At 32.9% G+C, this 27,975-nt stretch overlaps 1 protein-coding gene across 1 annotated transcript in view; it reads right to left on the bottom strand.

The window, feature by feature from the left end:
• The window catches only part of LOC126879776 (protein krasavietz), a 139,893-nt gene that overhangs the window by 53,026 nt on the left and 58,892 nt on the right, over positions 1-27,975 (bottom strand). Inside the window, exons 2-3 of the mRNA XM_050643026.1 lie at positions 20,707-20,777; positions 3,215-3,391 (exon numbers count right to left, since the gene is read on the bottom strand). Coding sequence (XP_050498983.1) covers positions 3,215-3,391; positions 20,707-20,767 — 238 coding nt within the window. The 5' untranslated portion in view covers positions 20,768-20,777. The remainder of the gene's footprint in view (positions 1-3,214; positions 3,392-20,706; positions 20,778-27,975) is intronic.

Genomic DNA, 27,975 nt, shown 5'->3' with positions numbered 1-27,975 from the left:
GAATCATAACTACCCGTTTGTCCAACCCTTCACAGCGTTTGCCCAACCCCATAAAGTGCGAAACCACCCCTTGTTAATTGTAATTATTTTTTTTATTTCTTAATTCCGGCTAACTTCACGTCCGCTTAAATGCGTATTTTAACGTTAATTCGGGGGCACAATCCCAACTGCACGTTTGTCCACCCCTTCACAGCGTTTGTCCAACCGCTTAAAGTGCGAAACTACCCACCTGGAGATTGTATTTTTTTTATTTCTCAATTCGGGCTAACTTCACGTCCGCTTAAAAACACATTTACATGTTATTTCAGGTTCAGAATCCCAACTATGCGTTTGTCCACTCCTTCGCAGCGTTTTTCCAACCCCTTAAAGTGCGAAACCACCCCCCTGTTATTTGTAATTATTTTTTTATTTCTTAATTCGGGCTAACTTCACGTCCGCTTAAATGAGTATTTAAACGTTAATTCGGGGACAGAATCCCAACTACCCGTTTGTCCATCCCTCCGAAGCGTTTGTCTAACCCCTTAAACTGCAAAACGACCCCGTGGAGATTGTATTTATTTATTTTAATTCTCAATTCGGGCTAACTTCACGTCTGCTTAAATGCGTATTTAAACGTTAATTCGAGAACAGAATCCCAACTACCCGTTTGTCCACCCCTTAACAACGGTTGTCCAACCCCTAAAAGTGCAAGACGACCCACCTGGAGATTGTAATTATTTTTTTTTTAATAATTGTAATTTATTATTTACCCCGCTTCAAGGGGGTGGGTTTTCACTTTAATGGGTTGGACAAACGCTGCGAGGGGGAAAACAAACGGGTAGTTGACATTCTGCCCCCCCCCCCAATTAACGTTTAAATACGCATTTAAGCGGACGTGAAGTTAGCCCGAATTAAGAAATAAACAAATAATTACAATCTGCAGGAGGGTGGTTTCGCACTTTAAGGGGTTGGACAAACGTTGCGAAAGGGTGGACAAACGGGTAGTTGGGATTCTGTCCCCGAATTAACGTTTAAATACGCATTTAAGCGGACGTGAAGTTAGCCCGAATTAAGAAATAAAAAAAAATTACAAATAACAAAGGCTGGTTTCGCACTTTAAGGGGTTGGACAAACGCTGTGAAGGGTTGGACAAACGGGTAGTTGTGATTCTGCACCAGAATTAACGTTAAAAAACGCATTTAAGCGGACGTGAAGTTAGCCCGAATTAAGAAATAAAAGAATAATTATAATCTGCAGGAGGGTGGTTTCGCATTTTAAGGGGTTGAACAAACGTTGCGAAGGGGTGGACAAACGGGTTGTTGGGATTCTGTCCCCGAATTAACGATAAAATACGCATTTAAGCGGACGTGAAGTTAGCCCGAATTAATAAATAAAAAAATAATTACAATCTGCAGGAGGGTGGATTCGTACCTTAAGGGGTTGGACAAACGCTGTGAAGGGGTGGAAAAACGTGTAGTTGGGATTCTGCCCCCGAATTAACGTTTAAATACGCATTTAAGCGGACGTGAAGTTAGTCCGAATTAAGAAATAAAAAAATAATTACAATCTCCAGGGGGGTCGTTTCGCACTTTAAGGGGTTGGACAAACGCGGCGAAGGAGTGGACAAACGGGTAGTTGGGATTCTGAACCTGAAATAACGTTTAAATGCGTTTTTAAGCGGACGTGAATTTAACCCGGGTTGAGAATTAAAAAAAATAAATTAAAGTCTTCAAGGGGGTTGTTTTGCACTTTAAGGGGTTGGACAAACGCTGCGAGGGTGTGGACAAATGGGTAGTTGAGATTCTGCTCCCGCATAAACATTCATTCTAATGTCTGAAGTACTTCTTCGGCGGTACTGTCCTATTATCCGTAAGCAATATATTATAATATATAAAAAAATTATTTTAAAAATATCAGTGGGTGGACAAAAAAATTATGTGGTGGACAAACATGGACAAACGATATAGCACTAGTTTTTTTAAATTTTCGAAAATTTGTGGATTTGTAAAACTGGCCCAAAAAAAATTTTTGTTTTAAAAAAAATTGGTGGGTGGACTAACAAAATAACATGGTGGACAAACGTGGACAATCGAATGGCATCGATCACATTTTTTTCCCGACTTTTTCGGGCTAAGTTTACGGACCTATCAAATATTATGTATGTACCTGCTGAAGACATTTTTGACATAATTGAAGCAGCCCCGCGTTGCTATTAGTCATGGAAGTTGGGATAGGTTGAAGACTGAAACCGCCAGAAAATATGCAGAAAACCGCCACAATTGATATGTTCAATAATTTTATATCAATTTGTGAGACCTCCCAACGGAAGAAGAGTAAAGCGAAGAGGGGTCTTGTGTCGAAACCTATATTGCATTCAGAAATGAATAGTCGCTGTTAGGTAGATTTGATCGATATGCACTCACAAGAGGATCACGGCTACAAGTTCATTATGGTTTATCAAGATTATTTAACAAAATTTGTTTTGTTGAGGCCATTACAAAGTAAGAGGGCGGACGAAGTTGCTTATCAATAATTAACGGATATATTCTTGACTTTTTACATTCATGCATTTTACTTTCCGATAATGGCCGAGAGTTCGGTAATGCAGTTATAAATGCGGTAATGCCATACTGACCTAAGGCGAAATTAGTTCATGGTAAACCAAGGCACAACCAGAGTCAAGGTTCAGTAGAGCGAGCTAACCAAGACATCCAGAAAATGTTAGCAGTCTGGATGCAATACAATAACAACAAGTGGTCATAGGACTTACGTTTTTACGTTAACGATCTTGTCCAGTATTTTACGTTTTAGAGAAATTATTTACAAACAACCAGAGCATCAAATTATTTACCGAGCTTTAGTTGAATCTAGAAATTACTGGAAAGTTTAGTAAAAACTAGTTTTGACTGAAATATGTTTAGTCTCAACTAGAATTAACTGAAAATATTTGATAATTCTAGTTTCACTAGTTAAAACTAGAATTGTCTAAAGCTCATAGTTAAAACTAGTTTTTCCTAGTAAATTCGGGTTTTAACTGAAATCGGGTTTTTACGGTAACAAATATATCTCCTTGCAAATCAGGCGACTGCTAAGCATTCAATAGTATTAGGAATATAATGAAGCATGATGCCGATGGGTGGAGTTGTTCGCAATAATCTTTAGAATATGTTTATGCTACAGTCTGTCAGACGGCACGTCTCCGGTTAAGGGGCGGTCAATAAAAAATACAACTTACCCAGGATGCCCCCAGCGATGAGTACATCGAAGAGACATTCGCCATAGCGACGATAATCTAATTTGTTACCAGCACTGTCCAAATATCGAGATATAGCTTCAAAATCGTTAGAACATTTATCGAGTCCAGAGATTATTGCATCCCTAAACCCAGTTGGATCATACCTCTCTTTTTCATCTGAAAAACAAACAACATCCGATTAGTCATCTTGGATTTTTACATTTGGATTTTTAGAAATGACATATTTTTTTGCAGAAATTGTTTGAAAATAACTGATATATTTGAGTTATCCTCCCACTCAAAAAGGTTCGGAACATTGTTTAAATAATAAAAATATCAAAAAATGAAAGAAAAATTCGATTTTTTTCTTCGTTTATTGATTATAACTTTAAAAGTATTCATTTCCGAGAAAAGTTATACTGACATAAAAGTTGCGTAATTAAATTTCTTACAATATAGGATTAGTTAAAATTTTTAGAAATTGTCACCCTTGTTGCAAAATAGCAATAATTGCGAAAAAACCATAAAAATACAAGTATTTCCATTTTACGTTTTCCAACCATTTGTGGAATTTGTGCTACACTTAGGACCTTCATATTTCACCCAGAAAAACTATCTATATGCTATAATAAAACAATACTGTAAATTTCATTAAGATCGATTTAATAGATTTTGCAATCCAGCTTTCGCAAAAAAAAATCATTTTTTCAAAATGTTGCAGGACTGAAAATAAAACAGATAGTAAGTTGAATTTTTTTACATATAGAAGAATACTGTACCTTTTGTTTGCAATTTGCAATATTAAAATCGGTTAACTACCACGGCGTCAAGATTTTTTTAAATTTACAATAATTTTTGGTGTTACGCGCAGGACTGCGAATACGTTTGCTCTGATTGGACATTCCAATGACCTTTGATAATGATTAATTTTAATTTTTAGTGCATATCGATATAAATAAATAAATTTGTTTATTGCAAAATAAAAACACATACTCTGTCCTTTGAAATAACACATTTTTTAGCAAGAACTTTCTTTGTTAATATATTTTAACTTAATAAAAGTTTGTTATTTTTAAACATATGCAATAATTATTGTTTAAACAATATTTCACAAACAATAATCAAATTAGTTTGATTTTTGTGGAATTAAAATATTAAAATACAACAAAATATAGAGGAAGAAAATAATAGGTATATTAGATAAAGATTAGAAGAAATTTTGGTGGAAATCAACTTGTGTTAATCGAACACCGCTTTCCTGCGCGTAGCACCAAAAATTAATGTTTATTTAAAAAATTCCTGACGCCGTGGTAGTTAACCGATTTTAATTTTGCAAATTACAAATGAAAGGTACAGTATTCTTCTATATGTAAAAAAAATCAACTTGCTATCTGTTTTATTTTTAGTCCAACATTTTGAAAAAATGAATTTTATTTGCGAAAGCTGGATTGCAAAATTTATTTTGAAAAATCTATTAAACCGATCTTAATGAAATTTACAGTATTGTTTTACTATATCATAAAGTTTTTGTAGGTAAAATATTAAGTCCTTAAGTGTAGCACAAATGGTTGAAAAACGTAAAATGTGAAACTTGATTTTTTATGGTTTTTTCGCATTTATTGCAAGCGTGACAATTTTTAAAATTGTTAACCAATCCTATATTCTAGGAAATTTAAATGCGCAACTTTTGTGTCAGTGTAACTTTTCTCGGAAGTGAATACTTTTAAAGTTATAATCAAAAAACCAAGAAAAAAATCGAATTTTTCCTTAATTTTTTGACATTTTGATTATTTGAACAATGTTCCGGACCTTTTTGAGTGGGAGGATAACTCAATTAATATTATGAGTTAATTCCAAGCAATTTCTGAAAAAAAAAATATGAGTCACCTCTCAACGTCCATCCCAAAACAGATGCGCCCAGGACTATAGTGAATAAATCGATAAATCATTTGAAAGGCTAACAGACGAAGGAGAAAAATAAAAAGTATTGGATTAAAAGAGATAAATCTGCATTGCAAATCTCTTGCATCTTGTAACGATTAGACCACAAACAAATTATGAAAATTCTAAGGCCTCTATTAGACTAGGTAACTGGTGACGCAACTGGTGGCGCAACTAGTGGGCCCACCAAATTTAAGCACAAAAGAATACGGGCAACTGGTGGCCGATAATAGCCACCAGTAAAAATAATAAAACAAAGTGAATGTTATTTAGTAGTTTAGTTGAGAATATAACATCAAACGAGTCGTTGTTTCTTCTTGCCCTTTTATTAAAAAAAAAATAGGAGAGTGAAAAGGAGTCAAAAAATTTATATATGTACATACAATGTTGGCTTCCAGAGAAGGAAAATGGATACGTTATTTCCTGAACTTTGTGCCGACGAAGTAAAATTTTTCAGTATTTTCGCATGTCAAAATCGTCATTTTTGGAACTCTTGGACTACATTACGTGGTATTGATTTTTCTAAAATTAAATCTACAGCTTTTATAATTTTTTATGTCACTCCTCTCACAAACAAAGCGCGCGGTTAAGTTAATGTAACATAATTGTTTAACTAATTGATCAAATTAAATGTTACGAATTGGAAATGAAAGAAGAATATTAAAGATATCTTATAGTTATAATACAAAGAAAAAAAATTGCAAAAGTATAGTGTGGGTGGAAAATGTGACTTACATAAATCTTCTTATAATACCAATTTTCGATATTGTGAAATATAAAGGTACTTTACATACTATTTTTTTGACACACCTCGTACAAAATGGCAAATATTTAATTGCAAATATTTCATTCAAAAGAAACTTTTTATTTATTCTGAGGGACCTTCGGCCCTCGTTAATACCGTAATCTTTCATTCTGCGTTTAAATTAAAAAAAAAATGCTTATCAGTTTTCTCCGGATTCGATAAAACACATATTGAAAATTTTGACAGGCGACATTTTGCGCCTTTCCCCTTCTCGTAACTGAATAGGTTGAGGAGTGGGAAGCTGTTTGTCTCAAGTTGGTCATTCAGAATTATATCTGTATTTTGAATTTATCAATTTCCATAGATTCTAATAAAGACAGCTTAAGGGCATTTATTTTGAATATGAAGAATTTGAAACTGTTCATTAAAAGAATGATGATGGTCTAGAAGTATGTAGAATCTGTTTTTCTATTGTTGAAAGCCCTTTTGTGTTCTGCTATCCGTTTGTCAAAGGTTCTCCCAGTTTGACCGATGTAAGTTTTTGGAGAGTCACCACATGTCACTTTGTAAACACCACTCTGTAATTGCTTTCTCTTTTGGCTCTTATTGTTCTAATGTACTTGCTTAAGTTGTTAGTGCTGAAAGCTGGTGTTAACAATAATCCATCAATGATTCTATTTGTTGTTCTGAAGCTATTTCCTTGTGGCATTTTTATGATTAATTATTTATATGGGAAATAAGCCACAATTAAAATGAAAAAAATAATTTTATTAACGTTTCGACGCCCAAATCGGGTGCCGTTGTCAAAATACAAAATATTACTAAAATAAACTAGTGTTGTTGCTAAGCAAAAAAAATTCTTCTAATAATTTATTTAATCTCACTCATTTATATTGGCAATTCAGACATATATTATACATTTTAAAGTAGAAGACTTTAAAATGATATTGCCAATATTTATGAGTTGCGTTCCTGGGACGACTTACTGAAAGATAGTTCATTCGATTACATGAAATTAACCCCAACTCAAGAATATCCGTCATAAAAAATTATAGCATGTGATATGTCTTTAAAAAGACAACCAAATGCAACGACAGTAAAATTCTCGCGTTAGAGACTTCATAGTAAATCACAAGGGAAAACCAGGAAAAACCCTGTGATACTATCCCGACATCGTAAGTATTTGGTCTTACATTAATTTACTCTCAAAAAATAATACCAAATTCTGACTTGTAACATGTTTAAATTATAAATATTATTAATAATACTAGATATATAAGTAATACTAAAATATGTACTAGCTCGATATTATTGACTTACTAATCTTGGTATTTTCTTTCTATTGACTTCCTCTTTCAGTATGGGTAACCACATCCTACTGCATTCTACCGAGGAATTTGCGACACAATTGGTTTCATTTAGCATAATTAGAGCCGCTTCTTTGATTTTTTTCTTTTTACTATCTGATTCTTTCAGGACTATACTTGAATCTCTCCACTGAACTCTATGTTCATTATCCCATGCGTGTTGACATATTTGAGATCTCTCAAATTCTCTATTTTTAATATAAGATTGATGTTCACTTATTCTAACGTCTAATGGTCTTGATGTCTCACCTAAATAAAATTGTTCGCATTCACAAGGTATTTTATAAATGCAATTTTTTGTTCTTTCTTGATCATTGTTAGGTTTAGTTTTAGATAGAATAGATCTCAATGTGTTTGTTGTTTTGAATGTTGTTGAAATGTTGAATTTATTTCCTATTGTTTTAAGTTTCTCGGATAGTCCTTTTATATATGGTATTGATATTTTCCTCGTATTATTTCTGGTGAATGTTGTAGGATCCCGTTCTAAGTTGTTCTGTTCCATTCGATCCAATCTTGACAATTCCTTATTTATAAACGATAAAGGATAATCATTTTTTAATAAAACAGATGTTAACAATTGTTTTTCTGCTAAAAAGGAATTTTCGTTAGAACAAGTAATTTTGGCTCTATCATATAAGGATTTAATGATTCCCTTTTTAACGTTGATGTTGTGATTTGACTTGTAATTGAGATATCTGTTGGTGTGTGTTGGTTTTCTATACACTTGAGTCTCATATCCAATATCCTTCTTTGAGATCAAAACATCGAGGAAAGGTAGGCTGTTATTGTATTCCTTTTCCATTGTAAATTTTATTGTCTCTTCTTGATCGTTTATAATATTCAGGAATGTATCCAACAATTCTGATCCATGAGGCCATATTGAAAACACATCATCTACATATCTCCACCATACTGTGGGTTTTAAATTTTGTTTAGAAATAATATTAGTTTCGAAATCCTCCATAAATATATTAGCCAATAATGGAGATAAAGAAGAGCCCATTGCTAGACCAAAATTTTGTTTATAGAATTCATTGTTTAGTTGAAAATAGGTATTATGGGTACATAATGTCAATAACTCCATTATAGCTGATACATTTAGTCTTGTCCTAGTTGCCAATGTATTATCATTCTCTAATTTCGTTTTGATTATGTTTAAAGTTTTATCTAATGGTACATTTGTATCTAAAACAAAACCTAACAATGATCAAGAAAGAACAAAAAATTGCATTTATAAAATACCTTGTGAATGCGAACAATTTTATTTAGGTGAGACATCAAGACCATTAGACGTTAGAATAAGTGAACATCAATCTTATATTAAAAATAGAGAATTTGAGAGATCTCAAATATGTCAACACGCATGGGATAATGAACATAGAGTTCAGTGGAGAGATTCAAGTATAGTCCTGAAAGAATCAGATAGTAAAAAGAGAAAAATCAAAGAAGCGGCTCTAATTATGCTAAATGAAACCAATTGTGTCGCAAATTCCTCGGTAGAATGCAGTAGGATGTGGTTACCCATACTGAAAGAGGAAGTCAATAGAAAGAAAATACCAAGATTAGTAAGTCAATAATATCGAGCTAGTACATATTTTAGTATTACTTATATATCTAGTATTATTAATAATATTTATAATTTAAACATGTTACAAGTCAGAATTTGGTATTATTTTTTGAGAGTAAATTAATGTAAGACCAAATACTTACGATGTCGGGATAGTATCACAGTGTTTTTCCTGGTTTTCCCTTGTGATTTACTATGAAGTCTCTAACGCGAGAATTTTACTGTCGTTGCATTTGGTTGTCTTTTTAAAGACATATCACATGCTATAATTTTTTATGACGGATATTCTTGAGTTGGGGTTAATTTCATGTAATCGAATGAACTATCTTTCAGTAAGTCGTCCCAGGAACGCAACTCATAAATATTGGCAATATCATTTTAAAGTCTTCTACTTTAAAATGTATAATATATGTCTGAATTGCCAATATAAATGAGTGAGATTAAATAAATTATTAGAAGAATTTTTTTTGCTTAGCAATAACACTTTAGTTTATTTTAGTAATATTTTGTATTTTGACAACGGCACCCGATTTGGGCGTCGAAACGTTAATAAAATTATTTTTTTCATTTTAATTGTGGCTTATTTCCCATATAAATAATTAATCATGATTCTATTTATTCTGCAACATTGTGCCTCTTTTCATCATGCATTTTATAATACCACACACATCTAAATAAACTGAAATTTTATATTAGTCATTAGTCACATGTGAACTTTGGATTGAATGTAGACATTAAAATAACTATGAGATGCTACTATTGAACAGATAAGAGCCTAAATTCAGTATAATAAATGAACAAGTCAAGGACAAGCTTACTGATAAGTTAATTACAATTCTTATGCGACGTCCAAGTAATTTTGTTAAGAATCATAGTAACATTTACATTATACTCAATTAGTTTTTTAATGTAGTAATGGTACTAAAAATATACGCTAGTTTCAAAATTAACTTTTGCAACTAATTCTAAAAATAGAGACAATATAGATTGAAAAGGGTAATCTCGTGGTAATCAAACTATTGAACTTATTGAATGAACTACATCTATAAATAGCTTTTGGATGAAGGATAGAATAATACTTGTTTTCTTAATACACTCACCGGCAAAATTAACCGCCCACCTTGTATTTCTTTCAATTTGCAGAAATTGTCAATCTTGGAACACATTTTATGAAAGAAGCGGTGAAAACTATCATTGAGGAAAAGAAAACAATAAAATTATTGAAAAAAAAGTCGTTTTTCAACTCAATGTTTAAAAATCTTCCAAGAAAATTCAAACAAACATAATTTTGAAAATCACAGCCCAATTAAAAAAAATAATAGTAGGTATTAATAATGAGTGTTGCCGCCTCTGGCCCTTAAGACTTCTTGTAGCCGTTCGGCAATTCATTCATATATCATGAAAATCAGATTGGGGGATATTGTACCAATCCTCTACCGCAACCGTTTTGAGCTCTCCGAAGGATGTAGGGGATGAACTACGATACGGGACGCTATCAAACAACTTCAAACTTCATACAGACCAGGGTAATAAGCTAGAATTAGACCATGTTCGGGACACTCAAAGATCCAGGTAGCTGACTACTTTTTTAGTTATTGTATACCTATAGGATGAAAACCTACACGTTTCCTGCCTAAAGTTCGCGTCCGTTTTTTAATTATTAACAATTTAGTGCAAAAATCGCAATTTTTTCGATTTTTTGCACCCCATTCAAAAGCTAAACAGTTGACATAAAATTACAAAATTTAATTTTTTAGAACATAAAAACCTTCAAAATGCCGATTTTTGAAAGTTAAAAAGTTAATTTGTTGCTACGCAAACTGCAAAATAAGAACTTTAGTGTTTCACTTAAAGTTGGGTATTGGGGTACTTAACAAACTCTCAAAATTTGAAACCGATCCATTAATTAGTTTAAGAGTTATTCTAATTGTTTATCCCAGAGAACTTTATTTTGCAATATAAGACAGAAAATAATGAGGATAGGGAAATTCTGAGTATGCCAAATGAAAGTAAAAAACTGATACTATCAAAATGTACTAAAAACGATAAAAAGATTATCTAATATAGTCAAAAATTCTAATACCAAATTTTTGAAATTTTGTAGTTTAAAAACATTTAGAATAATTTTAAAAATATTGTTTAAAATGTAGTTTAATTGGTGACTAGTCGTGGTAAATGAAGGGGGAGCTGGGAGCCGACAAATGCACGAGTTCAAAAACTAAAAAAAGCATTTTAAAACTACTATCATTTTCTATATCTCGGGATCTACTGAATATATTTTGATCGTTCTTTTTTTAATTTGTATGTAATTTTTCTGTACATTACAAATATGTAATTTGTCTAGACATTTATTAATTAATAAACAGTCTAATTTGTTTAAACAATTTTTGAAAAAATAATTTTTCCCAAAAATCCATGATTTTAATCATACTATCCCTATTAATCATAGAAAAAGTTAAGGTATACTTTAATAAATAAATTATCTTCAATAAATAATTATCTAATAAAAATCATTTATTTATTAAAGTGTATAACATTTTCTGTGATCATTATGATTAAAAAAAAATAGATTTTTGTAAAAAATATATTTTTTCAAGAATTGTTTAAACAAATTAGACTGTTTAATAATTAATAAATTTATAAACATTGCATATTTGTAATGTACGTAAAAATTACATACCAATTAAAAAAAGAAAGATAAAAATCCATTGAGTTGATCCGGAGATACAGCAAATTATATTTGTTTGAAATTGCTTTTTCGGGATTTTAACTCGCTGGATTTGTAGGTTCCCCTAGTAATCGTTTGCACTACATTTTTGAAAAATCGTAGAGGGTGCTGTGAAGGTATAATGTTTGTGCAAATTTTTTAAGAAAAAATACAAATCCCCTTCTTTAAAATGACATTAATGAGATTCCTTAATTATCATCTTTTCGAATATATAAAAAGATTGTTTCTACGGACAACATTTTTAAAGTTATTCTAAATGTTTATAAACTACAAAATGTTAAAAATTTGGCATTAGGATTTTTGACTACGTTAATCATTTTTTTATCTTTTTTTAATACATTTTGATACTATCACTCTTCTACTTTCATTTGGCGTACTCAGAATTGCTCTATCTTCATTATTTTCTGTCTTATCTCATTGCAAAATAAAGGTCTCTGGGATAAACAAATAGAATAACTCTTAAACTAATTAATGGATCAGTCTCAAATTTTGAGGGTTTGTTAAGTACCCCAATATCCAACTTTGGGTGAAACACTAAAGTTCTAAGGTAGTTTTAGTAAAAGTTTTACCAAATAACGATTTTCACTTATTTTGCAGTTTGCGTAGCAACAAATTAACTTTTTAACTTTAAAAAATCGACATTTTGAAGGTTTTTCAACGTTCTAAAAAACTGAATTTTGTAATTTTATGTCAACTATTTAGTTTTTGAATGGAGTGCAAAAAATCGAAAAAATCGCGATTTTTGCACTAAATTGTTAATAATTAAAAAACGGACGCGAACTCTAGGCAGGAAACAGGGACTAATATACCCGCAAGCCAGATCAAGGCCGACATCGATGCACTACAATTCGAGTTGTCCGCTTCATTGTCAGCAACGTGTTGAGAAATCGCTTTTGCACCGCTCCTGAAGCTTGTACCAGTCTTTTTTCTTTTTGAGGTGAGAAATGTTAGTGTGCATGAACGTACCATTAGAAAAAGACTGACAGAAAGAAATTTGAAAAATTTCCGTCCAGCTCGCGTCCTACAGCTGCTCCCACAACATGGTAGAGCTAGACTTGGTTTTGTGCGAGAATATGCTGACGAATGTGACGGAATGTAAGAACATACTGTTCTTAGATGAGAGCAGAATAGCGCTAAGAAGTCCAGATGGACGTCAGTGTGTCTACAGGCGTCAAAATGAAAGGATTGCTCAATGCACTATAACCGAAACAGTGGCTTAACGAGGAGGGTCAATAATGATTTGGAGAGGTATCTCTTACGAAGTTCGTACTGATCTTATTAGTCCAGAAAGCCACTGCGGATCCGCTAGGAAAAATATTCTAATTCGGATTTTTTACACAATCTTACTCAAAAAGGACTCCTTTTAACAAATTTGCATGTTGCCAGGACCAAAAGATGGTCAAAAATTTTTTAAACGTTTTTTTTTTTTTTTCCTAAAATTATTTTTTTTGCATTGAAAAAAGTTTTTTAGGTTTTTTGGATCATTCCAAACAGAAAAGGTCTTTAGTGACTTTTCTCTAAAAATGATAGTTTTTGACATATAAGCGATTAAAAATTGAAAAATTGCGAAATCGGCCATTTTTAACCCTCAAAAACTATGTGAAAAACTGAAAATTTGAATGTTGCAAAGGTAAGTAGATATTCTTTAAACATCGATTGATGAAATCCCGAAGAGTTTTTTGCAATACAATATTCAAAACTCCTTTGTTTTTTAATTGCTAATCAAGCGTGCGCGACACTATTTTCCACCGACAGTATGGTGCAAATGAAAGGAATAAATTCGTTATTTCCTAAACTGACGACTTTAAGGAAAAATCCCGAAACAGGTCGATTTTTATTTTTAAGTTACGATATAGTGGCATATATGGTATACTAGTGACGTCATCCATCTGGACGTGATGACGTAATCGATGATTTTTTTAAATGAGAATAGGGGTCATGTGCTAGCTCATTTGAAAGGTTCTTTAATTCTCTATTCAATAATATAAACATTTACATAATTATTTATACAGGGTGTCCAAAAAATGTTTATTAAATTAAATTATTTGACAAAAAAACAAGTAGAAGGACACGCTGTATAAATAATTATATACATGTTTACATTACTGAATAGAGAATTGAAGAACCTTTCAAATGAGCTACCACACGACCCCTATTCTCCTTTAAAAAAATCATCGATTACGTCATCACGCCCAGACGGATGACGTCACTAGTATACCATATATCCCACAATATCATAATTTAAAAATAAAAATCGACCTGTTTCGGGATTTTTCCTTAAAGTTGCCGGTTTACGAAATAACGAATTTATTCCTTTCATTTGCACCATACTGTCGGTGGAAAATAGTGTCACGCACGCTTGATTAGCAATTAAAAAACAAAGGAGTGTTGAATATTGTATTGCAAAAAACTCTTCGGGATTTCATCAATCGATGTTTAAAGAATATCTACTTACCTTGGCAACATTCAAATTTTCAGTTTTTCACATAGTTTTTGAGGGTTAAAAATGGCCGATTTCGCAATTTTTCAATTTTTAATCGTTTAGGCTACGGCTCCACGGGCGAGAAATTGACGCTAGCAGTAGCAGTAAAATGAACTTAAGGTTCCGCGGAACGGAATGGGAATAGCCGAACTGAACCGACTACGCACAAGTCCTGTACCTAGTCGGTACAGTTCGGCTATTCACATTCCGTTCCGCGGAACCTTAAGTTCATTTTACTGCTACTGCTAGCGTCAATTTCTCGCCCGTGGAGCCGTAGCCTAAATGTCAAAAACTATCATTTTTAGAGAAAAGTCACTAAAGACCTTTTCTGTTTGGAATGATCCAAAAACCTAAAAAAACTTTTTCCCATGCAAAAAAAAATAATTTTAGGAAAAAAACAAAAAAAAAACGTTTAAAAAATTTTTGACCACCTTTTGGTCCTGGCAACATGCAAATTTGTTAAAAGGAGTCCTTTTTGAGTAAGATTGTGCAAAAAATCCGAATTAGAATATTTTTCCTAGCGGATGCGCAGTGGCTTTCTGGACTATATTGTGTTCGATAGAGATATTGTCAATGTTCATTGGTGAATACATTAGATTAGATAAATGCTTGACAATGCATGTTGCCATACCGCATGATTCACCCGTGCGTGAGTACCTTAATGAGGTCGGGATTAGCGTGGCCGATTCTAACCCAATTGAACACAGCCCGTTTATTTCGATGGACCTACCAATAAAAACATTTTGATAAAAAAACTAAATTTCTACGGAATTCGAGGTATTTCTTTAGATTGGTTCCAATCTTACTTTGATGATAGGAAACAACTGGTTAGAGCAAATGATACAGACTCTAGTCTCAAAAACATTTTATGTGGGGTACCTCAAGGTTCAGTACTGGATCTTCTACTTTTCCTTATCTTTATTAATGACATCACTAGTTTAAATATCGATGGAAAAATCTTTCTTTTTGCTGATGATACCAGTATCACTTGGAGCAACCCAAACATTGCAACTCTTCATGCTACTATAACTTCTGATCTACTTACAATAAAAACCTGGTCTGACTTTAATTTACTCTCATTTAACGTAGATAAAACAGCAGCATTGTCTTATAAAGGAGCTCTTCAACCCTTACCTCTTAATAACAGTCAGATCAGTACCGTTGATTCTGTAAAATTTCTTGGTATTTTTTTTAGACGGCAACCTTAAATGGTCCCTCCATATCGATTTGTTAAGAAAGAAACTATCTTCAGCTTGCTATGCTATAAGATCTGTTTCGAATGAACTCAATCTAGCATCTTCCAAAATAACATATTTTTCTTTGTTCGAGTCACGTCTTCGTTATGGTCTTCCTTTTTGGGGTTCTGGTACAGCTGCCCAATTCGATGTTATTTTCAAATTACAAAAAAGAGCAATAAGATATCTGTTTGGCCTCAGAAGAACAACACATTGCAGAAGTTACTTCAAAGATCACGGAATTTTAACCCTTCCATCTTTGTATATTTTAGAAACTGTTTGCTTAATTCGTAAATATCTACATGTCTTTCCACCAAGACCTAATCATGACTACTTCACGAGAAATTCTACGTTTAACGTCTATTTGAAGACCCCGTCCTCGGAGTTAGTAAAGAAATCTATATTATACTCTGCAAAAAAACTTTACAACCATCTCCCTCTACAACTTAAATCTGCAGCATCTTTGCCCAAGTGTTGTAAACTGACAAAAGCCTACCTATCTGAAAGACCATATTATTCAGTAGAAGATTTTCTTAATCAATAACTAAGAAATTACAGTACCCTTTGCACAAGTAGTATTTTTATTATTTTTTTTTATCTATTTTTTTATTTATTTTGGGTGTCATATGCAGCAGCTTAACTTTTAAAACTTTTTTTTATTAATTACTAGGTAGACTATGCATTTGCAATTTATTTTAAATTTTGCAATTGATTACTTGTGTTTAATTTCATTATTGTTATTATTATTGTTATTGTTTTGTTTTCTTGACTTTTATAAGCTTTGTCGATAATATTGTACAATTTTTCATGACAATAAAGCATATTTCTATTCTATTCTATTCTATTCTAATACTGGCTTCACTCTAAAGGCGGTAAGCTCAAAATTATAACGGCTACACCATAATATGTTTTACTGTACGCCTTTATAAACGTCTTGACGATTTAACGTTCAATGGTGGATATATAAGATATTAAAATTGTTAAATACATTTTAATAAGAAATAATGTTTTTAATTTTTAATTCATTAAAAAACTGTAAAAGTGCAGAGACTTAGATGGACTGGACACATTGCTAGGATGTCAGATCACGAATACACTAAGAGATTAACATTTTCAAAACCAGAGAATGACCACGAAGAAGATAGATTGATGATGTGGAAGAAGACCTAAACATTCTAAGTATCAGAAGATGGACGGAAGTTGACAGGAATCGACAAGAGTGGCGTCTTCTTTGCGAGCAGGCCAAGATCCACAACGGATTATCGAGCCACTTATGGTGATGATGAAAAACCGTATTTCTTTTAAAACAAAAAATATCTGTCAACGTTATATAGATTTTTTATAAATTATCTATAACAATAGTTTTTGAAAATAGTTAATAATAGCAATAACTTTGGGTGATGCATACCTTTTAAAACTATGTGTATTTTGGTGATTCGACAATTTCGAAACAGTAAAAAATATACTAAATTCCAGGGATAGTTTCTATTGTTTCAAATTCGGCTTCAACACTTGTTAAACAAAAAAAACATCAGATATGATTTAGTAAAATTATTATTATTATGGTATGAAGTTTTGTTGGTGTAAGAATTTATCGCCAGACTTTCAGTACATGGTGATTAGGCGTATTTTTAACGTAATTTGCATGATTATCAGCTGCTTTAAAAAAAGTTTTGTAGTATTCGTCGATTATCATCATTCATAAGTAAACTGCACGTAGAAATCACACTTTTATATTTGTTCACTATATCGTATTAATTATGTATGCATGTAGAAAATCTAAATCTACACACATACATACTTTTTATTATTGTTCGGTTATACAGAGTGGAACAGCCAAACGGAATAAATTCGATAATAAATAAATAGTGACGTGTTAAAAAAATTGCGAATCTAAGATTGGTATTTTTAGTTGACCATTTTTTGCAATAAAAACTCATTATACAGTGTGTTTCATGCAACAGTGGTCAATACCAACTGTCTTATTTCAAATACAACACCGTGCGTATATTATTAAATTTTTGTATTTCTCAGAATATTCTAAACATAACTTATGTACAACTTCCTACACCCATCTTTAACGGGTTTGGAAATTTTAACCGATTAAAAATAGTTTGTTGTTTATTACTGCTCTACATTAAATAATGTAGTCTACAAATTTTGATTTTTGTTAATACGGGTAAATACTTATATTAAAAAAGCATTTAATAATAATAAAAAAAATGAATAACCATTTTCAATATCGTTGCAAAACGAAAATACAGCCGAACCATATTCTAGTCCGATCAGAGAGTGCAGCAAGCACCTCTACCGGTTTCGAAACTTATTAGTCTCTCATCAGGAGGCACATATGCTGCTCTCTCTGATCCAACCAAAACAAAACCCCGGCGTGCAGTCCCGGATTGCAACGAACAAAATGGCATAGATGCCCTAGCGGCAACTGCTAACAAAAAGATTAGGTTTTCACTCTAATGGCATACAAAACAACATAATGCTATTCTACACTCCACCAGAATGAAAACAATGGGAACCTTCTCTGGTTACACCTCCGAGGCTTCTACAATTTGCAAGCCATACGGATGCTGAGACTAAGGAAGATGAGGGAATTCTACAATTTGCAATTCACGTCCCATCTGCTCAGCGCGGTAAAGTTCCAACGAGAATGGTTCCCTTCGTACTCCAATCAAAGTAAATGCAAATCAAAAATGAATAACCATTTTCAATTTCGTTGCAAAACAAAAATACAGCCGAACCATATTCTAGTCCGATCAGAGAGTGCAGCAAGCACCTCTACCGGTTTCGAAACTTATTAGTCTCTCATCAGGAGGCACATATGCTGCTCTCTCTGATCCAACCAAAACAAAACCCCGGCGTGCAGTCCCGGATTGCAACGAACCTTTTCCTTAGTCTCAGCATCCGTATGGCTTGCAAATTGTAGAAGCCTCGGAGGTGTAACCAGAGAAGGTTCCCATTGTTTTCATTCTGGTGGGGTGTAGAATAGCATTATGTTGTTTTGTATGCCATTAAGAGTGAAAACTTAATCTTTTTGTTAGCAGTTGCCGCTAGGGCATCTATGCCATTTCGTTCGTTGTAATCCGGGACTGCACGACGGGGTTTTGTTTTGGTTGGATCAGAGAGAGCAGCATATGTGCCTCCTGATGAGAGACTAATAAGTTTCGAAACCGGTAGAGGTGCTTGCTGCACTCTCTGATCGGACTAGAATATGGTTCGGCTGTATTTTCGTTTTGCAACGAAATTGAAAATGGTTATTCATTTTTTATTTACATTTACTCTGATTGGAGTACGAAGGGAACCATTCTCGTTGGAACTTTACCGCGCTGAGCAGATGGGACGTGAATTGCAAATTGTAGAATTCCCTCATCTTCCTTAGTCTCAGCATCCGTATGGCTTGCAAATTGTAGAAGCCTCGGAGGTGTAACCAGAGAAGGTTCCCATTGTTTTCATTCTGGTTGGGTGTAGAATAGCATTATGTTGTTTTGTATGCCATTAGAGTGAAAACTTAATCTTTTTCCATTTAATAATAATTATTGATTTTACTGATATTATATTCTTCTTTACGTGCCGTGTCTGTATTCAAACCTTAAAGGGAAAGGCGCAAAACGTCGCCTGTTAAAAATTTCAATGTGTTTTAAATGTATTCATTTTTTTCGAATCCTGAAAAAACTAAAAGTAGGTATTTTTGAAAAATTTAAACGAAGAATGAAAGATTACGTTATTACCGAGAGCCGAAAGTCCCATAGAATAAATAAAGTTTCTTTTAAATGAAATATTTGCAATTAAAAAGCACACTAAATTTTCTCTTTTATTTTCACCCCTGTAACTTATTAAACAAAACATTATAGAAGCTTTCGGGGACTTTCGGTCCTCAGTAATAACGTCAGTGATAACGGTCCTCAGTTATTACCTCATCACGCCCACATGGATGACGTCACTAGTATTATATATATGCCAAAAAGTCCTAATTTAAAAATAAAAATCGACCTGTCTGAGGATTTCTCTTCAAATTTGCCCATTCTCGAGATAATGAATTTATGCAAACTCAAACGTCTTCACTTATACTACAGTGTCGCGCCCGCTTGATTAGCAATTAAAAACAAAGGGGTTTTCGATACTGTATTGCAAAAAACTCTTCAGGATTTCATCAATCGATGTTTAAAGAATATCTACCTACCTTGGCAAGATTGAAATTTTCAGTTAAATGCCCGATTCAGGGATAAAAATGGCCGATTTCGCAATTTTTAAATTTTTAATCGCTTATATGTCAAAAACTATTAACCTAAGAGAAAAGTCACTAAAGACCTTTTCTGTTTGGAATGATTCAAAAAACCTAACAAAAACTTTGTTCGATGCAAAAAAATAATTTTTGTAAAAAACCCTAATCTTTCCCCTCGCCTGGCAAGGTCTTATGCTGTTCAGAATCGCCTGTCATTGTACACATTTCTTCTAAATGACTTTCTCAAACACATACTTAAATTTAAACCTTACAGGAGAAAGTTTATTTTACCCCTAAACTATGCACTTTTCGATTCACCTGGTAGATACACGTGCAGAGCTGATGCCTGCCAGGTCATGGTTTTTAGCCTTGGTGTGCTATGAATCACTATACAAATTTCTAGCCTTATTAACCGTTAGTCGGGGGGTTCACTAGCTCTTAGACTAAATCTTTTATTTGTTACGCGGGATCCAGGACTAATAGACTTGTGGTTAATTCCCATTACATATTAGTTACAAATTATAGAGAAATTTGTATCGAATTTTATCTAACATAAAGAGGAAGTTGTCGCCGATAACTGAAGCAAGCGTTATAAAATTTAAAATATTCTCGATATATGAATTTTCATTCATTGATCTGATAGGAATAAATACAAATTCCGTACTGAGTGTCTGAGAAAGAGAAGGGACTATGCCACAAATTTTTTTTTGAGTAATTGAAGTTTTTATTAGACGGAACATACACTGACGCTCGAATTGTCGGATTCTCAATTGCATTTTAGACAAACAAGGGGATATGCCATACTTACAAGAAGTTCATATTATTATTGTTCCTTGATGGCAGCACTATGCAGAACTACAAAAAAACCAAAATCTCAAGTTGTGGCATAGCCCCTTCTCAATATAATGTTTACTTACGACTTACACCTACTTACGAATTTTACATAAATAAACATAAAATTCGTAAGTAGTCCAAGCTTTATGGCCCATGCGCAATATTTGACAATATTGGAAAACGTGTCAGAATGCAATGCTTCTAATGTGCAGTGTGTAGGCCTAAGTATTAACATTCTGGCTGAATGACTATAGTCCAAGCAAAAAAAAAGTATTAACATTATTAAAAATATTTCTTAATTATTTTAAAATCTCTTAAAAAATATTTGATTATTCGAATATTAAGTTTTCACCACCTACCTCTTTTTCTGGTCTTGATGCGTTGACCGGATAGAACTGGTTTTTCTACCTTCTGACTCATACAAAAAATTCTGCAAAGAAAATATACTTTTATTAAACATCCTGAAAATCCAATTATCAACATCAGTATATTTTATTTATTATTGAGAATCATTTAAGTATTTGAACCAAACTTCTATGTGTTGGTGATCACCTCAAACGAGTTATTCGCACAAAGCATGAGTTTCACACACTATACTAAATTTACAATCAAGATGCAGTAGAAATAAACAAAACAAGACACGTTAAATGCTAGATAGGAGCACACCCGAATCATAATTTACAATGTATAAACTTTGGAAACCATGATTTGGGATTTGCAATGTATGTAAATTGTAAATTATGATTCCGGAGTGCTCCTAACAGCATTTAACGTGTCTTGGTTTGTTTATTTCTACTGCATCTTGATTTTAAATTTAGTTAATAATGTTTCACACACTAAGAATTTTGACCGTGCGATGGTTGAAATGTACATAGTGGTTCAAGTAATCATACGGAATCTTTCTCCCTTCACCGAACGTTTCAATCGGTGAAGGGAGAAAGATTCCATATGATTGCTCGAGCCACTATGTGCATTTCAACCATCGCACGGTCAAAATTCTTAGTGTGTGTTTTGAGCGTTTTCACAAGGACTGTGAAACGGATCATAAAATTTCCTAAAGCAGCAATAATTTGGGGTTGTATGGCAGTTTCAGGGTTAATATGTTTTGAATTTTTTGATAATAACGCATATGCTACGAAATATCAGCAAACACTTCAAAATAGAAATAGCCTACTATTAAGCATTGTAAAATTAAAATGTTGACGAGAATTATATTTTTCAGCAGAATGAAGCGTCCCGTCATACGACCAGAACCAAAAAAAACTAATTTGGAAACCACAATATAAACGTCTTTTCTTGGCCTTCTAACAGTCCTGACCTGCATGTAATTGAAACAGTATGGCATAAAATTAAAAAGACACTAAGGAATAACCCACAACGGACATTACACAAACTTAGCCAAAATAGAGCAGAGTCGGAACTTCAGTTGAGCAGAGTCCTGAACAGTGCAGATTGTTAGTTGAGTCAATGCCCAATAGAATTAGAATCGAAGTCTAAGGCTAAGGCCAGACACGCGATAATTTACGGCGCCGTAAGAGCAGTAAAATGAAGCACGAAAATGGGTCCCACGTTGAGTGTATTGGATGGCCTGACTGAGCTGTAAAATATCGCGCAACAACATCCAACTGGCCCATCTTCGGCTTAGTGTGGCAAACGAATGGACCTGGGTCCAAATTTGTAGCTCATTTAACCATCACAACGACCCAAACATTGTATTTACATCTTGCGACACGCCGTAATTTACATCCCGCCTGGCCATGCTTTTTACAGCGCTTACTGCCGCTTCATTTTATAGCGCTTACTGCTCTTACGGCTCCGTAAATTATCGCTTGTCTGCCTTAAGCTAAGGCTAAGGCCACACGGGCGATAATTTACGGCGCTGTAAGAGTAGTAAACCCATTGGTTGACTAACTCCTCCACCAATTGTAGATGAAATAGGAGTTAGTCAAGCAATGCCTCGTCAGGTTTACTGCTCTTACGGCGCCGTAAATTATCGCCCGTGTGGCCTTAGCCTAAGGGCTACGCTACTCAGTTTTAAAAATAAACATTCGTTGTATTTCGCAATATTTAGGTGCCAAAAAAAACAAACATTTTTTTACTATTAATAAGCTCTGTTTGAGTAAATATATTTTATTTATATACATATATTGTATTTTGATAACGATTTCCGAAGTCGACATCGAAACGTCAAATAAACTTTATTTCAAACTAAAATTGTGGTTAATGTTGAGCTAAAATAGTAAAATATTTTTCCACCTACCTCTACCGAAAGTATACTTTTCCGGACCTGATTGTAAGGAGCAAAGTTGTACTTTTCCTCTCTAGGGAGGAAAATATTTTTCCTCCCTAGGGAGGAAAAGTAAAAGTGACGTCATGGTATTTCATTCATGAAATATAACTTATTGACGCCCTGTACAATATCTATTTTCTATTACGTAAGTACCTATACATTTTAACGTTTATTTAAAAACACTCTTTATTTGCAGAATGGTAAAAAACAGTAAATTGTTATTCTGATTTAACAATGTTTACATTAATAATTAGATTTATATTTGACAGTTGACAGTTATATTGTACCTACTTGTTAGTTTTAGTTCTAATAAATTTTGTTGGTTAGTTACATAAATAAAGTAAAAATGAAAAAATGACTTGTTATTTGAGGAAGGTGGAAAAACCATATGTATAACATCGGAGTAAAGTGCCTTTTCCTCCCTTGAATGATTACTGCCCTCCGCTACGCGTCGGGCAGTAAACTTCATTCTCGGGAGGAAAAGTAGCACTTTCCTCCCTTGTTATACAAATAGCTATTGTTTTGTGTTTCTAACTTGAACCTACATAGATTATAAGTAATTAACTAATTAGGTAACTAATTAGTACTAATTAATAGTAATGCACTAATTACATATGTATATGAAAAAACATTAGAAAAAATAAACTGTCAACTATTTGAATTATGCATGTACCTATTATAGTTTGCTTCAATATAGTCGTACGGCTCGTATCTTATCAGCTGTACCTAAGGTATAATTTCAAATGAAATTGTTTTGATAACCTTACTGCAAAACTCAGGAATCAAATACTCAGTGGTTATCATAAATTATAGAAGAATGTCCAACGTCAATGTGTTGCCTTCTGGTTATTAGATAGCCACGAGTTAATCATTGTGACAATCAAAACGAACCACAAGAAATAATATAGCGACAGAAAGTACCCGGGGGTTATATAGTCGAGGAAATGAAGCATTTTGACTCGCAATTTTTTCGTCCAGCATGGATTTACTTAAAATTTTCGCAGAAGTTAGGGAATTGTCCAAGGATCATCTTCTATATCATGCCACTGTACGCTAAAACCTTGGGGTGGTTGCCACCCCATCTCGGGGGCGCGAATTTTTTTATTACATTTTAACCATGTAAATCGATGTAAAAAGTAATTCTAAGAAAAAAATGTTTTTTAAATTTTCTTCGTAAAACTAATATTTTTCGAGTTATTCGCGATTGAAAGTAACAGTTTTTCGATGAAAAAATCGACTCTTTTAGAGGGTTTTTTGAGAATAACTCGAAAAATATGCATTTAATAAAAAAAAACTGTAGATATCAAAATTGTATCTTTTAGTAACACAAACCAAATTCGTTTTCTGTAATATCTTGAAGACCAATACAAACCGAGATACGGCATGTTAAATGTTAGCTTTTTTCGTCAAATGCATAATTTGAAATATTCAAAGTAAAATAACGGAAAAACTTTGCATTTTTCGAGGAAAACTTAAATAATCTTTTGTCAAGTGTATAGTCAGGCCTTTTAAAATATAATAATAAAAAGTTCCTAGCCTGAAAATTAAGCGACTTACGATCAAAAAAAGGTCGGTACCTGCTTTTCTCTATGAAAAAAATCAGTGAAAACAACCCCCTAACTACCCTCCTAATTAAAAATGGGTATTCACCTTTCTGTAATTCGTTTTATATTTGTATTATCAATATAACAAAAAAGTTTGACCTATTTAAAAGGTGTAATTTTAGAAAAATTCGAGTTTAAAGAAAAATTAATTTTTTGGAATTTCCCATTTTTCACCTTTTACTTCATAATATCTCCGTAAATACTGGAGATACTAAAAAATAATAAACTACTAAATTGTAGCTTTTTTAATAAATAAAATTCCCTTGTGCACAGATTTTCATTACAGTGAACAGTTAGCGAGATATAGCTGTTTAAAACCTCTATTTACGAGCAAACACCTTCTTATTCGAGCCCTTTAAACCCACCCTAATTAAAAACTAAGGGATTTTACGGAATTTAGTTTACACAGTCTTATAGCTCTTCAAAAATCCTACAAAGTTATTTTTGAAAAAACTTTTTATCGCCAAAAATGAAGGAACTATGTGTATAAAACGAATTTTTTTTTTCGAAAAATTCGGATAGTCCGCTTATGGACAATATATGTATAATATCACAAGAACCGGTTCGTATACTGGAAGATGACTAAAAAACTATTTGTATTTGTATTTGTACATATTTGTAAATTCGTATTTTTGTGTAAATAAATGTTTATGTAATTCTTTAATTCTACTTTTTTTCTGTATAGATCCATTAAAATATCTACTTATAAAAACTGTAATGTTAAGGGTGGTTTTTAAGGGTTGAAATATTATGATATTATATCCTAAAGTATAAAACAATCATTATTCGACCAATCAAAACCAAATTTTACCCATATTAAAGTTTACAATATTTTTATATAATTTTTGACAATAAGGGGTAGTTTACACCCCTAAAAATAACCAACGCCCTTAAGCATGATATAGAATATGAAGTACAGGGTGAGATGATCCTAATCCCAAATTTTTATGTAAATCGATGCAAGCCGAAATGATTCTTTTAGTATTTAGAAGTAAATTTTTTATATATAGCTCTAACAAGGTTGGTTTTAAGGGTTGAAATATTATGATAGTATATCTTAAAGCATAAAACAATCATTATGTAACTAATAAGAACCAAATGTTGACAATATTAAAGTTTAAAATGTTATTTTATAATTTTTTACAATTAGGGGTAGTTTTCACCCTTAAAAAACCAAAAGCGTACAACAACTCAATATAGAAAATGCACTAGAGGGTGTAATGAGCCTAATCCCAAATTTGTTGTACAAATCGACGCTGGACGAAAAAATTGCGAGGTTTTGCCATTTTTTCAGCTTCATTTCCTCGACTAATACAGGAATTTATATTTATTTAAAATACAGTGGAATTTCGTTGCAATACCTTAATCTATTCCGGATGTTTTAACTTTACCAAACAAGCGTATAACAAACCAACATTTCTCATAAGAAATAGTGTAGTTTTATTACTTCTATCCTATATTCTGTTCCAGAAGTTTTATTCCTGATATAATATAATACAGGAATTCCTTGAATAATGAAGAAGCAGTTTCTTTTAAAACTTTCTGCTCTGTCTCAGAAGAGAGTCTATACATTCTAACCTAATCCTTATTGTACCCAGTTCGTGTATAACCCCTGAGTGATTAATTCTTGACATATAGTATTTTTCCACATCATTATCACTTACATCCGTGTACTTGGCCAGAAAAACCTATTTCAGTTATTGATTCCTGGATGGAGATCAGCGGTGGAGACCCCAAAGCAAAGAGAATCAATATTTATAGATAGCCAAGCGACTGTTCTGGCCGAAAAGGATTTGGTAAGTCCACTCACCAAATCAAAACTGGTGAGGAACTGCAAAAATCTCCTCAACAACTTGGCAAAAGATAATAAAGTGTATTTAATAGTGGTGCCGGGTCATGAAGGGGTACATGGGAATTAGGGTGTACCGAAAAAAATCAAAGTTTAAAAATGTTGATCTCCCCGGCTGTTTTCTGGGGATGGGCAGCCTATAAACCCTCAATTTCAAATTTCAACCCAAAATGTTAACGCTAACTCTTGTCCCAAGCCCCCCAAACATTTTTTTGGGGGTTTTCAAAGATTTTTAATTACTTTTCTCTTTTTTTGATCTCCCCGGCTGTTTTCTGGTGATCGGTAGCATATAAACCGTCAATTTCAAATTTCAGCCCAAAATGTTAACCCTAACCCTTGTCCCAAGCCCACCAAAAAATTTCTTTTTTGGGGGTTTCAAAGATTTTTAATTATTTTTAATCTATAACTTTTTGTAAGAAAACAAACAAGTCAACTCAGTTTTAAATTACATATAAGTATGTTCAGACAGAAAATCATAAGCTCAAAAAAAGAGAAGAGAAAAATAATTAAAAACCTTTGAAAAACATAAAAAAACAATGTTTTGGTGGGCTTGGGAAAAGGGTTAGACCGTCCGCACATGGGTCGATCGAAGACACGTCTCGAAGTTCGCGCGTCTTGCTCGTCTTGTACGAACCCTGCGTCACAAGCGATTGTTCTCCGTACACTCGTCGATTCTGTTTTTATAAATTAACGCATTTTTTATACAGTAACCAAAACGACTATTTCGATCTGTGAAGAGTACGGTATTATTACATTTTTATATAGGGTGAGGCAGATAACTGGCCTATTAGAAATATTTAGAGAACTAAAGGCTACAGAATCATGAAAATTGGAGTGAAGAGGTTTTGAAGGGTGATCTATTTAATGAAAATATTTTCATCAATTTTCCACTTCCGTTTATACCGGAAGTCGCTTAAAACTTCGTTTTTTTTTAAATGGAACACCCTGTATATTTTTACATTTTTAGATTCTACTCGATGTCTTCTTTCTTAAAATATGCGGTTTTGTAATGTTATACAGGGTAGTTTAAAAGCTAATTAGGATTTTTTATTAATTTCGTAGCAACTTTCACACCCTGTAGAATTGTAGTAGTTGGATATCAAAAACTCTGTTTATGTTAAAATGATTTTTAATATAGTCTACTATTATTAAAAATTATTAGTACAGTAGACTCTCGTAAGTTCGGCCACCTCGGAACCGGACCCTAGGCCGAACTTAAAAGTGGCCGAACTAACCAATGCTTATCTAAAAAATGCCCATTTATTGTTTGTATGGATCTAGCAAAAACAAAACACTTGTACATTAAGTAGAAGACAACACAGAGGAATACTCTGTCATATATTTAACATAATATATGAAAAGATAGACCGTTACAAAAATACTATAAAACAATTCTTACAGAACTCTAGGCCTAATAAAATTTAAAAATATTATTGCACATATGTGGTTTGGCTTCTTAAACACTTAAAAAGTCAGTAATTTTTTTGTGAATTTTCTTTTCTAATGATTTTTGATGTACAAAGTGTGTGACTAATGCTCAGAGAGCCGGCCGGACTAAGCGGAGACCGAACTAACCGAGGCCGAACTTACGGGAGTCTACTGTATAGCTAAATGTTAAATTTTAGTATACAGGGTTGGTCGAAACACGGAATGAGGATTTTCTGAATTTTCTTAAATGGAACACCCTGTATTTTAGTATTGCAATGAAAAGACATTTTATGGTACTTTTTTATTTCTTAAGCATTCCCTATACCTAAATGCTTTAATTTGTGCTTAATTGTTAATCGCGCCAAGAATGTTAACTACGTAGGTATTTTGATAGCTCAACCATTATTGGCAATTTTAAAGATTAGTCTAGATTAATATGTATTTATTTCCGAAAAAT

This window comes from Diabrotica virgifera, chromosome 2 (genome assembly GCF_917563875.1).
Source record: "Diabrotica virgifera virgifera chromosome 2, PGI_DIABVI_V3a".
Taxonomy (NCBI): Eukaryota; Metazoa; Arthropoda; class Insecta; order Coleoptera; family Chrysomelidae; genus Diabrotica; species Diabrotica virgifera.
This window is presented reverse-complemented; position numbering and strand designations above follow the sequence as displayed.